Raw genomic sequence first — 14,148 nt, forward strand, 5'->3', positions numbered from 1 at the left:
TTTTGAGTTTGGAAAAGAGGTTTTTGATAATTTGGGAATTGATTTTGATATTTCGGGAATTGATTTTGTTGTTGTTGTTTAGGAAGGGGTGTATACGGTTTAAAGGCGGATGTTTGAGTTTGGTTCTGATTTGGAAATGATTTTGGGAAAGTTTGAGCGGTTGGTTTTTTGAAATTTGATGTTTGATTTTGGTTTCTTGGGGCTGAGGAAGAACGGAAAGCTTCATATTGAAATTCATTTGTTATCAAATTCAAAGATTCAGCCAGGGTTTTGGGGTTTCTAGATTTCAAGTACTGGCTAAGAGGATCTTTCAGACCTTTCAAGAAAACTTGCAAAGCAGTATCCATTACAAAAGTATGGTGTTCTACAGATTTGTGGGTTTGCATGTAACTGGTTACTAAATTTAATTGGTAAGTTAATCGATTGAAGAAGTCGAAAGGAGTTTCTGCATTCATTTGGTACATTTTGCATAATTCTATAAAGAGGGTCTTATCAGTTTTCCTGTCTCCGTAGTATTCGAGGAGTTTTTCTTTAATTTCAATCCAATTTTTAAAATCAAAATTACTCAATTGAATTTGAGCAGAATCTTTAAGTTTACTTAGAATTCCTCTTATCAGTCTCGTATTCTGGATATGATTCTCATCGTCAGGAATGAAAAAATCTGCAACGAGTTTTTCACAGATTTTCACGAATTGAGGCAATAGCTGAGGGTCTCCGTTAAACTCAGGGATGGCTTTTATGTCACTTCCAGTTAGCCGATAAGATGGGTCAGATTTTTTCAATTTCTCTATTCGGCTTGCTGTGCGACGAGGATTTGTTGGAATTGTTCAAAATTAATGGCGGGGACTTCTGCTCTCAATTTCTCAATCTCAGCTTGCTGAGCAAGGAGGGTTTGTTGCATACCCGTAATTTCATTTTTCAATTGCTCACTCATGTTGGAGGTTTCGGGAAGTTCTGGATTAAATTTACTAGGTCGAATGTAGGACATATGTTCTTCAGTCGTCTTCTTCAATCAATCTATTTTGGAAAAATTCTAATGTTTTAGAAAGAAAGATTCTCATTAATTGCTTAGTTAAGATAGGGTCTTCAATAGACAGAAAATAATTACAAACAAGGACGGCGTTATTATCTGTAGGGTATTTCTTTAGAAGTATAATGACGCGGTTATTCTCAAAATATGCAAGATTACCGTCGTTATTTACTATAGCATTGGCATAATTATAGAGACTCCGTAGACATGGGGAATCGATTCTAAGAATTTCTCTAGGAAATGGAAGGGAGGGTGACATAGAATAAACAATAAAATAAGCACAATGGGGAGGTCAGAAAATGTCAGTGTTAATTTAGAGTACTCACAGTAAGAGGATGACCAGCATTTCACTTGAGAGATACTTCACTGCACTAGACCGAACCGGAGAGGGTAGACTCGTGATAACAGTTAACGTTAAAAACGAAAACGATTTTCCGCACGATGTTGAAGACCGTTTCTGTTATCCGCACGACTGCGCCAGTTAAGTTTCGTCCCGTAGGGACAGGATAAATAAAAACAATTGAAGTACACGAAAACTTCTTATTCAGATAAATCAAAATTACAAGCGATGACCGAAGATTGGTTACAAAGCAGGGGAACAAGAGTGAACGGTCTGGTCAGGACTGTGAGAGGTTTTATAGCGCCGAATTGCTGCGGCTGCAAAGCAAAGGTCAGTGCGAGAGATGCACTAGATGGAAAGGTTGCCGACGGGTAACGCGGCAGGCGAGCGCGTGGCTTGCAAGTCAGCAGACGTCAGCGGACGGCGGGTCAAAGAGCGGAGCGGTGACGCTGACATTTAGATCAGTCCGCGTGCCAGTCCTCGTGCCTCGGATGAATAGCTGAGCCGAGATAACTTAACTTATATCTTAGCTAGCAAAGAGGCTTTCACTTCTTTTCTAGGGGTATATGCTCGGCATTAAAAATAGAAGGTGTTCCACCATGACGAGCAAAAATATCTCTGAGTTTTTGATGGTTCAATAATCTATCCGTATCGATGCTGCTCCCGACGAATTTTATCTCAATATTTTAAAAAAAAATCCCTGTTACCTACCGATTTTTTTTTTATATAAAGTCAGGCTCTGGCTTTACATCATACTCTAAATTGGGTCGATGAATTTTAGCCAGAATTTACTGAATTGATAGAAGGTTTCTGCTTTTTTTCAATGTATACGTCCAGCGCGCCTTTCGAACACTCTCACCCTTAGGGACGGTAGAGGTATTGAAACCTTTTCTTCATTTACCCTCCAGCCTTTCAAGCACAAACATTGCGGAGATTATAAAAAAATCCTTTTGGGCAGCGATTATTATTCTTGATTTTTGAAATGTAGAATTTCTGATCGAAGATCGAAGAAAAAACTTAGCAGAGAGTCGAAATTCTAGGGCAGAGGTCAAAATATAGGAGAAATCCGAGAGGGCTATAATTCAGGAAAAAGTCAGGGGGGAGTCTAAATCACTATTTTCTTCATTTTCATGCCGATAAAGAAGAGGGGTTTGCATTTTCATCTGAGAAATTATGGTTTCACACAGGCTTTAAACTTGAATCGGATTTTTCTCCAAGCTCAATACTGGCAATATCTTGAGTGTAGGTAACTTGGCAGTGGAAAATTCCTTACCGTTGTTACTAGAGTAGCAGTGGAAAGAGACTAGGGAGCCTGACACCATCGATTTTTGTCTTACTGAACATTGCTCTAGTTTCATTCTGAGAAAACCAAAGATTGTTAAAATTACACTTTGCGAGAGGGTGAACATCACTTGAATAAATTTTTGAAAATGACCAATTCGGAATCTCTTTTCTCATGCACTTGGAGGTGATTCGTCTGAAGATTGTCCCCGAGCATGATCCTACAGAATCATTCATTCTTACCATATGTTCTTGGAAATTGAGAGAGATCAAAATACACTCGATGTTAGCCACCTATGAAATGTTAAGCTTCGAAATTCTGGTATTATGTTATAGTGTATCTGTTTGGAAAATATATTTGTCATTTGCCGCTGTGCTCAGCGGCAGGACCAAATGTTCTTTCATTATTTCTATATTTTTTTGTCAAACATACCTCGAGTTACATACCCCTTCATACCTCTTCATACCTCTTCTTTCATAAATAAACGAACCTTAACTAAAAACTAGCGAAATTTAGAGAAAAGAAAGCAGGATTATTTTTTTTTTTTTAAAAAAAAAAAAAAAAAGTTGCATTTGACACGGTACTCAACCTCTGTACAGATCATTATTAATCACTCGGAGGAAACTTAAATTCAACGCTGTTACTATGAATGTTACTATGGGCCATTCGTGATGGTTTTAAGATTAAAGCTGAACAGACACCAAAAATCTTCTCAGATATACTTGGCAGTATCTATAAGCTAAATTTTAGTAGTCTTTCCAAACATAGTATCAATCATAAGTTGCAGACTGGCAGATGAGAGAGATTATTCGCACTTTTATGGTAGCAATCACTGCAGTGAAAGCAGTGATTGCTACCATAAAAGTGCGAATAATCTCTCAGTGATAAGCAGTGATAGCAATAATTTTAAAACCGCCCAGTGCGACACACATATACACTCATAAAAAGAAGGGGAAAAAAAATTCACAGTCAAAGAACATTTCGATAACTAAAATTATCTATTCAGGAAGTTGAACAAAAGGAACGGGCTCAAAAACGCGGCAATTCAGTTTCTCATTGGAAGAGATGGAACCATCGAAAGTACCACTAATGTTAGTTGAAAGGATGCACTGATGATTTAGAGAGTAATAAGTCATTTTAGAACATTTTTGACAAGTTTCAAAGGAAAGAATTGGAAAATTTTCTATTTTAAAATTGAATGTAAACAATCCGCCATTGTGTCAAAGCTAACCGTCAAATGAAATACCGTAAAGAGTGTTGCCTACCAGAAAGTGATATAATACCAATTCGACACTGCGTTCCTAATCAGTCATTCGATTATGTTTTCGAAATGAAATTCATGAAGATTTCAAATTTCAAAATTGGAATTCAAGCTTTAAAATCATTAACCCCTCAAACTAATTGAGACATTCTTTTACTTGTACATCAAAAAAGGGTTCGAGAGTCATACACTCCCGCACAGCACAAAGGTGACGCAACCCACTGCTCGTTTCGAGTTTTTCGATGTTTTTCGAGACTTTTACATTATACAAATGGCCAGACCGAAAGGAAAGTTCTCTCCAGTTGATCTTTGGGAGAACAAAAACGGCCCCACTTGCGATTTCGCGGGTTTGAATTCTTCAATCTAGAGACCTGCCTTGGCACTTTCATAAAATAAAAATCGCTGGCGGTCTGCAGAAAAGTTAAATGTTCTTGAAACGAACCGTGCGTGACGTCATCTGGCGACATTTTCCATTTAAACACATGTAAACATTAGGTTATTTTGTCATATATCCTCCAATTGTCCAGTTTAGAAACCTAGGGTATCCTCGTACTCAGTTTACCCTGGTAAAAATTGGCAGTAGAATCTGTGTTCCAAAATACCATAAACCTACAGCCGGCTGTAAGATTTCCAATAGCTTCTATAGCCGGCCACACAATTTCTTATAGCCTTTTATAGCCGATGGCGATTAAGCAACAGCCAGGCGATAAAGTGTATGCTAAACGTTACTAACTACGGATGCTAGGACTTAGTGAGTTTTTGGAATACTGCTCTCTTTTTGGGCCGTAGTATCTTGATTTATTTTGCGAAGAAAGCTCCGTACTTTTGATGGATGCCTGCCATTACTAATATATTAGAGCGCCTTCAGTTTCGTATGATACTGTGCAATACCTCTGGTGTGAAATAGTTGCTTCAAGCGCCGTGGCAGGCGGGCAGCCAGCGCAAAACACGCATTGGCGCCTACAAACCTAACAGGGATACTTCACGCGTTGCGCAATGCGTGAAGTATCCCTGTTAGGTTTGTAGGCGCTAGTGCGTCGCCGCTCCGCTTTGTGTGAGGCTCTAATATTTAATCTGGCGGAGTCAGCGTTATTCAACTCATGATTTTGAAATGTTTGCACATCCTGTATGGATTATTCTCATTTTAATTGATGAAAAAAAATATGTATTAAAGGAAAATATAATGTGTGTTTTGTAAATATTAAGGTGGTTCCGTATCAAACTTAATGATTTCCAAAGCATACGAATTTCTACACAATTTCTTAAAGCCTTTTATAATCGATGGCGAAAAAGCAACAGCCAGGCGATAAAGTGTAAAGCCCGGCGATAGGAACTATAGCCCGGCTGCATAATTTTTTATAGCTTCGTATAGCCCGGCCGTATGATTTTCTCCGCATTCTACAGCCAGCTATATGATTTTCTGTAGCCTTCTTTAGCCGGCTATAAGAATTCCTATGGTATTTTGAAACGCAGCTCTTATCGCCAATTTTTACCAGAGTACTCAGCAGTTCCATTTTAAACTTGAAATCTACAAAATTTCAGATACTTGCTAATTTTCAATTGAATTAAAACCACATATCACCCACAATCCTCCATAGTCTTATTAATAGATGATGTCTGAAGTGCAAAACCACGTATTGCGGTGTTTCAAAAGTGTACGCTTCCATTTGTTTTGTTTTTTTCGAGAAGAAACAAGCCAATTATATAGCTTAGAATTTTTAAAGAATATTCTGCTAATCGAGAAGAATAATCATGGAAGTTTTCGATGAATCAAGTTGACTATAGTTTTTTAAGGAAACCATGAAGTATACCAGGAAGTCTGCAACGTCGCAAACGGAGGTACGTGATTTCGCACTTTGGCCATTAATATTAGACGTAAAGGTGATTTGATGGACACTATATTTTGTGTCAAAACGACGTGCGATATGTCGCATCCATAAGTTTCATTTTTTCAGCCACTTGCCATTTTTCTCGATTTTTGAGATCGCAATTCTCTTGTCGGGAGACTAAAGAATTCACTTACCGATTTTGACTAATAAATTCAACATAATAAAGGCGTGGTTTCTCTAGAGGAAAAATAACGCATTCGATACTGATATCGAAACTGCACTCAAATGCGATATTTTCTCTCCAAAGAAACGACGCCTGTATTACGTCGTATTTGTTTGTCAAAATTGGTAAGTGAATTTAGTCTCCTGACAACTGAATTGCGATCTACCAAGTCAAGAAAAATGACAAGCAGCTGAAAAGATGGAACCAATCGCTGCGGTATGTCACATGTCGTTTTGACAAAAAATATGGTGTCCATCGAATTCAACCGACTACTTCAGGATTGAAGCTAGATCAATCTTCTCACTGTTTCCAACCGTGGGAGAAAAGACCTTAGCAGTGTCTTGCCTTACCCATAAAATTTCAGGAGCCACCCTGGCTGGATAGCCTAGTTTTTAAGAGCCATCTACAATTTTTTAGGGGCCAAAAAAACTTCTTGCAAGCAGAGGCGGATCCAGCAATTTGGCAACACCGGATTTTCTCCATTTAAACCTATGCTAAATAATCGATTCTTGGCGGAGCACCTGGCCCCTCCAAGAATCGATGTATTTTCATAGGTTTAAATGGAGAGAAAGCAATGTTGCCAATTTTCTTGATCCGCCAATGCTTGCAAGCGGATCATGGCGCATAAAATTTGCAATCCCGCCACAATTGGTGCGGTGAGAACGCTGCCTCTGTTTCGCGATCGCGAGTCTGAAAAAATCAACAGACGTCAACTTTCTTCGGCGCCACGAGGGCCCAGCCCCAAATTTTTAGGCGCCGAAGCCCGATTTTTCGACTCATTTGGGGCATGGCGGTCGGGGAAGGCAGAACACTGGACCTTGCGGGCTTGCTAAGGAAAAACGCCGTACAGGCCTTCAACCGTCGCCAAATTTCTTTCGATAAAAAACGAATTACCGGGAAAATTAAGAATATTTTTCATCCAGTTTTTCAGGCAAATTAGTCCACAATTACCTAAATCCAAAACATCTGAAAATTTAAAGGCAAAATGTACATAACTTTCCTAAAAAATAAACAATTTTCCGGGAGAAATTTGGCAACAGCAGAATGCTCATACGACGTTCTTCCTTAGCACGGCAGCTTAGTGCTCCGAAGAAAATTCTTTAGGGAGGCAATTTAATTTGAATTTTTGGCGGGAACACGCCCTGATATGCCTTGGGATAGGTAAGTTACGAATGGTTTTTATCACTTCTGTGCCAAAGGATAGAATACATCGACGGTGTAAGTACGCAACCACGTATCTCAGTGGCGTGGCGTGCTTTTCGATTTATCGATATTTCCCAATTTGAAGCTGTGGTAAATAATCGATTATTAAGGTGTTCGCTGCGAACACTCTGTTTATCGATACTTTTCCATAGGTTTAAATGGCCGATCAATCGATATATCGCAAAGCACGCAACGCCACTGACGTATCTCGCTTTGCGACGTGGCAGATTTCCTGTCATACTTTATTTTTCAAATGGAAAACCACTCAAAAAAAATTCTCAAAAACTGCAGTGATTTTTCTACCTCGCGCGAAGAAAGTTATGCGAGAACTTCAAGGAATGATGTTGATTTGTTTTCCTTTACACAAATAAAATGGGAGCCGAGATTTTCAAACACCGCAAACGAGATACGTGATTGCAGGCTCACACCGTCGAGATTCACATCATTATAAGAGAATTTTTAGCCTTGAAGCTGTAAATGATTTTTTCTTGAAACGAGGTATGTTTCTTAAGAATTAGGAGTGGGAACCGACGACGTGGGGCATGATCTAACTTCAGCTGAATGTAATTCTTAATCTTCAGCCACTTACGATCAAACAATTAGAAATTCTCAAAATAATTACAGCTTAAAATGATAAGCCAGTATCCTTAACTAGGGGCTGTGCCCTCTGGCCGCTACGCGGCCCGATCCTCGGAGGGTGCTTCGCGCTCGCTTAGGCCCGTGTCGACGAAAGAACGACCAAAAAAATTGAAAAGATTTTCATCCCCGACTCTCATTTGTCCAAGCTCCCTCTGGCCGGCAGTGATTGGACCAATATGAATCAAATAAAAGAGTCGGCATTTATTTCAAATCACGCCAAGACTGAAACGAAACGGAACGGAGCGTTTCGTCGATTTTGGACAGTCTGTATCAAAGTAGCGCACCTTCGAGTCACTTACCCTACTAAGATTCAACATTTCCCGCTTAGTTCAAATTTTGCCCTCCTTCCTAAGCTTTCTGGTCTACTCTTATATGAAAAAACCTGGGTCCTATTTTCAAAATTAGATTAGAGCAAGCTCATCTAGAGACAATTGTCCGTCGATTGTCGCAAAAGTCATGAAAATCGGCCAGGTAGAACGCTTGAACTAACAATAAGCGTTACCAGGTATGCTTTAGGAGGTCTTGGAGCTTACAGTGTACGAGGAAGGACCCCAAAAAACCGGATTTTTGCCGTAGCTTAGCAACGGTGGACAAATATCTAGGTTCTGCCGCCAGGAGGTGTAACTAGGAGCTATGAAGAGTCACTAGGCCAAATTTCAACGTCGTAGCCTATTTTGTTTCCGTTTTGGCGAGCCCTCGCGTGAGGGATGTTCGCTGAGCTCGTCGTTTTTGAAGATAGGTGATTTCATAGGCAATGAACGCTAACTGTCAATTTTTGGAGTTAATCTTGCAGGGAATTTGCTTTCCCTATGACATTAGTGAAAAAATGTTTTTCTTCGTTTTAAAGTGTGCTTTACTGTTCGAACGTCGGCTGGAAGCCAAGCGGCCGTCACCTGCTAGAACGCCAAATGGGGGGTCAATTCGGCAACAACGCGTTTTAGGCCCAAATTTTTCACAGCAATGTTTTGAATACATAATTTCTGTATTACATTCAAATGATATCTGCTAGTTGATTAAATGATCTTTAACCATCTTCACTCTCAAAAATGCGAATTTTTCCATGTCTTCATCGGCTAGAGTTGATGATGATGGTGGTTTAGAATTGTACCAGTGGCGTGGCGTGCTTTGCAATATCGATCGTTATGCCATTTAAACCTATGGAAAATGATCCATAAACAGGGCGTTCGCAGCGAACACCTGAATAATCGATTATTTACCACAGGTTTAAATGGCAGAACAATCGATACATCGCAATTCACCCCACGCCACTCTACTGTACATGGGTTTCGGGAGATAGAGCACTATTTCTTAAGCGAAAAATCGTACTTGGACTGGAGGTTTTGATGAGGCTTGTCCTTCAGAAGCAGCACTAAGTTTAACAGAGAAAGCCGTGTTCATCGAGTAAGAGAGAAAAATTTGTGCGCTAAGTGTCGTTACTGAATGTTGTTACCCATCTTTAAAAACGACGAACTCGCTAAACAACCCCTTAAGCCAAGTATCGCTGAAATGAAAGAAAATAAGCTACGACGTTGAAAGTTGTCCTAGTGGCTCTTCAAAGCTCCTAGTTACACCTCCTAGCGGTAGAACCCGAATATTCTCCAGCGTTGCCAAGTTACAGCAAAATTCCGGTTTTTTGGGTTCCTCCTCGTAGATGCAGGATACCTAATTTTACTTAATATTCGTTCTTTAGTCCTGACAACGAACAAACTTACCTAGCTTTCGTTTTGCGCCATTTCAAGTTAGGTACATACAGGTGGGTGAGTGTAAACACAGGTGCACTCGTATGAAGATTTCAAGTCCGGTGTGTAGAGGCGGTTATACTTAACTGATTACTGTGATAGACGTAATCTCAGCTCCCAAATTATAATTTCACCTAATCGTTTTTGCGAAGTTCAGCAATGCCTGGTTTTCAATATGAAATGAGATACATTTATTTAGTGTGTCCAACCCGCCCTCGCACATCGACGGTGAAACTACCAAACCACGTATCTCGTTTGCGGTGTTTAAAATCTACGCTCGCATTTCATTTGTTTGAAGTAGACCAAATCAATAACATTCCTTGAAATTTTCACAGAATTTTCTCCGTGCGAAGAGGAAAAATCACAGAAATTTTCAAGACTGGACGTTAAGTAGTTTTTCATTTAAAAAATAAAGTATGACAGGAAGTCTGCAACGTCGCAAACCGAGATACGTGGTTTGGCAGTTTCACCGTCGACATGCAGTATCTGCGAATTTCTCATGCTCGGTGCGTTTTATCTCGAACTGGTTTATTCGTGAGCTCAAATTGGACGTATTTCTGCCAAACGGAACTATGTGAATGAAGACTTGAGCCCTGAGACCCATAAGCACATATGCACAACACAGAGCTCACGTCATAATGCACATATAGTTCCATTTGGCAGAAGTACGTCCACTTATCGCATCGCCCGCCGTCAATTTATATGATTGAAATTCTGTTTTAGCTGTGCTCAACAAGACATTCGGAGATCTGAAATTCGCCGAGAGGAGTAATGGGCATTTCAAAGTTTACATGAGGGACGATATACCTGACAAGTTCAACTACAAGCACAACTCCCGGGTCTCTGACATCCTGGCTGTCGCGGACGTCAGTTACGCCTTCCAAGATCTGTACAAGACGATCGAATATTATCGAACGAAAGAGAATCAAACCAGTGAGTAAACATGCATTCCCTGAAAATTTTAAAGAACCCAAAGCTTTTGTCAATGTAATCCGGAGAAATAGTAACCAAAATATAGAGGCGTGGCGTGCTTTGCGATATATCGATCGATATGCCATTTAAACCTATGGAAAAGGATCGATAAACAGGGTGTTCGCATCGAACACTTTACAAATCGATTTTGACCATGCCTTCAAATGAGGGAATATCTATAATCGATCATTCAAGCCTCGCCACTGCAAGATAAAACCGCACTTTTAGGTAGTGTTCTACTTCCCATATTAACACAGAGTGTCGGTTAGGTACTCTTTTTTTTTTACCGAATACGTTGTCTGAGTTTCTACCGCCGGAGATTTGTGTTTGCCGATTTTCAGCAATGCGCCAATCCACACCCCACATGAATCGATGGTCAATGACTATGGGCGATTTTGAACATCTTATTTTAATCAAATTAAATTATTCATGCCAATTATTTGACACTCGCAACTGAAAATTAGTCGATTCTACATTGACTTCCGGATATTCTATCGCTAGGGTCATTAAAATCGGGTGAAGTTAAATTCAATCATTGCTCGGGTATGAACTTTGAACTGAATCGGTTAGTTGTGATAAGTACCTACAGATGTTGACCGAGCAATTCTCAACCCGCTTTTTTTTTATCGCGCGGAAACAGAGAATCCTGTCTTTTACCTATCTGGGCTCAGATGTGTGTGTAACGCCACTGTGAACTACTTCCACGGATCAATATGTATCAAGTCTGATTCCCAACCATCAGTTAAACTACTAGTTAAATGGACAACATTTCGCAATCGGGAACTACAATTTCTGGCTCATCTGTAAAAAACGAATGTGCATGGGGAAACTAATGGTAATGTACGTTGTTTCGAAACCGAACCAGAAATCGTAGTTTCGGATCGCAAAAAGGAGTCCAAATGTTACTTGGTTCCTTCACTGGGAAAAAAATACAGTGGATCTTGAGTCCAGACACTTAAAAACATCTACAAGAAAAAGTACTCTTGATTCAATCAGAATCTAGCTTAAATCAAGAGCCAAGCCTCTTAGTTTAAGCGGATTTCGTTTTGAGTCAAGCAAAACTCCGATTGAATCAAGAATATTTTTTCTTGTCAATGTTTTCAAGAGTCTGGACTCTAGATCCAATGTGTTTTTTTTTCCAGTGTTTCTTTTAAATCAGTCCGATTCCGCTTTCCAGTAAAGGGATAGGATCGGGGGGAGGGGGGTTTGTAATAATAATTGATATTTTTTATAATCTAAAAACCTGTTTTGAGAAACGAGAAGATTTGAAGAAAGGAGAAATACTAAACTATGAATGCGGAACATAGTTTTCGTCGGAAAGCGGTTTTTATTCATTCAAAAAAGTTACTAGCTATAATCTGCAAAACTCCTAAATATCTCAAGAGCCACTTTCGGTTTCTCAACAACTTAATTCTTGGATCACTCACTTGTCAAGTGCATAGTGTTCCACGCACATCGTGTCTTCACTGAACCGTTTGTTTGCGGAGGTGGTCGAAGAAACTGTCCACATGTACACCACTTCAGCAAACTGATATCGTCGATACAGATAGTCATTATTATAATTAAGATTACCTACGTAAGTCTTTTTTTGAGGCGGAAAACTAGAACTATATACGTGAAACCCTCAACTTACCAATTAGTACAAGGGGTGTCCTTCATATTTACAGAGAACATTGTTGAACATCACCCAAGTAGGTGAGTCAACAGTTTAATGTTGATGTCCCGAAAGTAAAAGCTTCCACAGTCACTGGGAAAAAAACCACATTGGATCTAGAGTCCAGACTCTGAAAAACATCGACAAGAAAATACTCTTGATTCAATCGGATTTTTGCTTAAATCAAGAACCAAGCCTCTTAATTTGAGCGGATTTCCTTTCGATTTAAGCTTAAATCTGATTGAATCAAGAGTTTTTTTTCTTGTCAATGTTTTCAAGAGTCTGGACTCTAGATCCAATGTGTTTTTTTTTTCCAGTGTTAGCCGAGATACGAGTGGAGGGTCTCTTGTCTCTGGGCCGCCGGAAGGTGACGGTATATTGATAGCACGGTTTGATCGTGATCGGAGAATAATATATAGTTGAGAGTTTTGGTAAAAACGGGGGAGCTTCAATTCCATGATACAAAATTCACTAAAACTCTCTACACCTCTTTGGTGTAACAGGACTTAATGATCTTTCAAGAAATTCCCACCTTGTTATACCTGAACCGGATAAGCCTCTATATTTGCCTCAGCTAAAGGCTCTTAGATTCTTCCTGTGTACGATAAGTATCTTGATTTATTTTGCGAGGAAAGATCTGTACTTTTAAAGGATGCCTGTCATTCATAATACGTTCAATTTCGTATAATACTGTGCAACACCTCTGTGGTGAAATAGTTGCTTCAGGCGAGGCCGCACGGCGGGCGGGCGGCTAGCGCGAAACTCGCATTGGCGCCTACAAACCTAAGTGGATACTTCAAGCATTGTGCAATGCGTGAAGTGTCCACTTAGGTTTGTAGGCGCCAGTGAGCCTCTCGCCTGAAGGTGACGGTATATTGACAGCACGGTTTGATCGTGTCACATGAGCTAATCAGCGATAGAGTCCCTTTATACCCAGAGTTAAGACAACTCGATTATCAGCTGACTGGCAGCCGGCCTTGGCTGGCCATGGAGGCCGAAACGAGTGCACCCAAACGAACGATATTGAGGGATAAGGATCAGGAATCCTGCGATGTCTGTCACACAAAAACAACAACACCAACAAATCGATCAATTAAAAAGAAAATGAGATTGGTTTGTGAATAATTTCTTAATCTATTTTCATTTTGGACCGATGGAAATAACAATTTACTCTTGATAAACCACAATTAGGTAATATTTTCATTCTTCTTGTTCACATTCGAGGCACCGCCATCTTGGTGCACTCATTTCGGCCTCCATGAGCGAGAACCAATCAGAATTGGATTTTTTTTAGGCCACTTTCAGCCCAACCTGCCCAACCAAAAGTGAGTTGTCTTAACTCTGGGTATAAAGGGACTGTAACAACCTAAGTGGATACTTCAAGCATTGTGCAATGCGTGAAGTATCCACTTAGGTTTGTAGGCGCCAGTGAGCCTCTCGCGGAAGTGACGGTATTGATAGCACGGTTGAACGTGTAACATGAGCTTATCAGCGAAAGGTACTGAATCCTTATATTTTCCCTTATGTTTCCAGTTACCCCGAGCAGCGAATTCGGGGTGCACGGCTACAGCAACTTCGAGCCGACCATGTTCCCGTTCTTCACGGCGCACGGCCCCGCCCTCAAGCGGAACGTGACCGTCCCCCCGTTCGACAACGTGGACCTCTACCCCTTGTTCGCCTACATCCTCCGGCTCCCCCTTCCGCATGGGACCCCCCGCTACCAGCTCCGGGGGAGCCTGGACCACGTCTCCAGCATGCTCGCCGCCTCCATGCCCTCCTTCGGGCTCTCAACCCTCACCATCGGTATGCTCAACATTATCATTATCCTCTCCGCGGCAATCTGCCTCCTCTTCATCAGCTAGATGGGGTTTTCGCCGACTCGGCCGTGTTTTGAATGTTGTTTGCGGCAACTTAGCCACCGTATTCGTTCCTCCAGGCTCTAGGTGCACTGGGAAAAAAACCACATTGGATCTAGA

General features: G+C 40.5%; 1 protein-coding gene across 3 annotated transcripts in view; it reads left to right on the plus strand.

Moving 5' to 3' along the window:
* LOC109036242 (bis(5'-adenosyl)-triphosphatase enpp4) overlaps window positions 1-14,148 on the plus strand; it is a 57,729-nt gene that overhangs the window by 23,865 nt on the left and 19,716 nt on the right. The window contains exons 3-4 of one of the 3 annotated variants that reach the window (XM_072298595.1): window positions 10,270-10,479; window positions 13,706-13,975. In XM_072298595.1, coding sequence (XP_072154696.1) covers window positions 10,270-10,479; window positions 13,706-13,975 — 480 coding nt within the window. Of the gene's footprint in view, window positions 1-10,269; window positions 10,480-13,705; window positions 14,116-14,148 lie in introns of all 3 variants that reach the window. The other 2 variants (XM_072298596.1, XM_072298597.1) reach the window with 2 other exon arrangements.

This window comes from Bemisia tabaci, chromosome 3 (assembly GCF_918797505.1).
Source record: "Bemisia tabaci chromosome 3, PGI_BMITA_v3".
NCBI classification, from domain to species: domain Eukaryota; kingdom Metazoa; phylum Arthropoda; class Insecta; order Hemiptera; family Aleyrodidae; genus Bemisia; species Bemisia tabaci.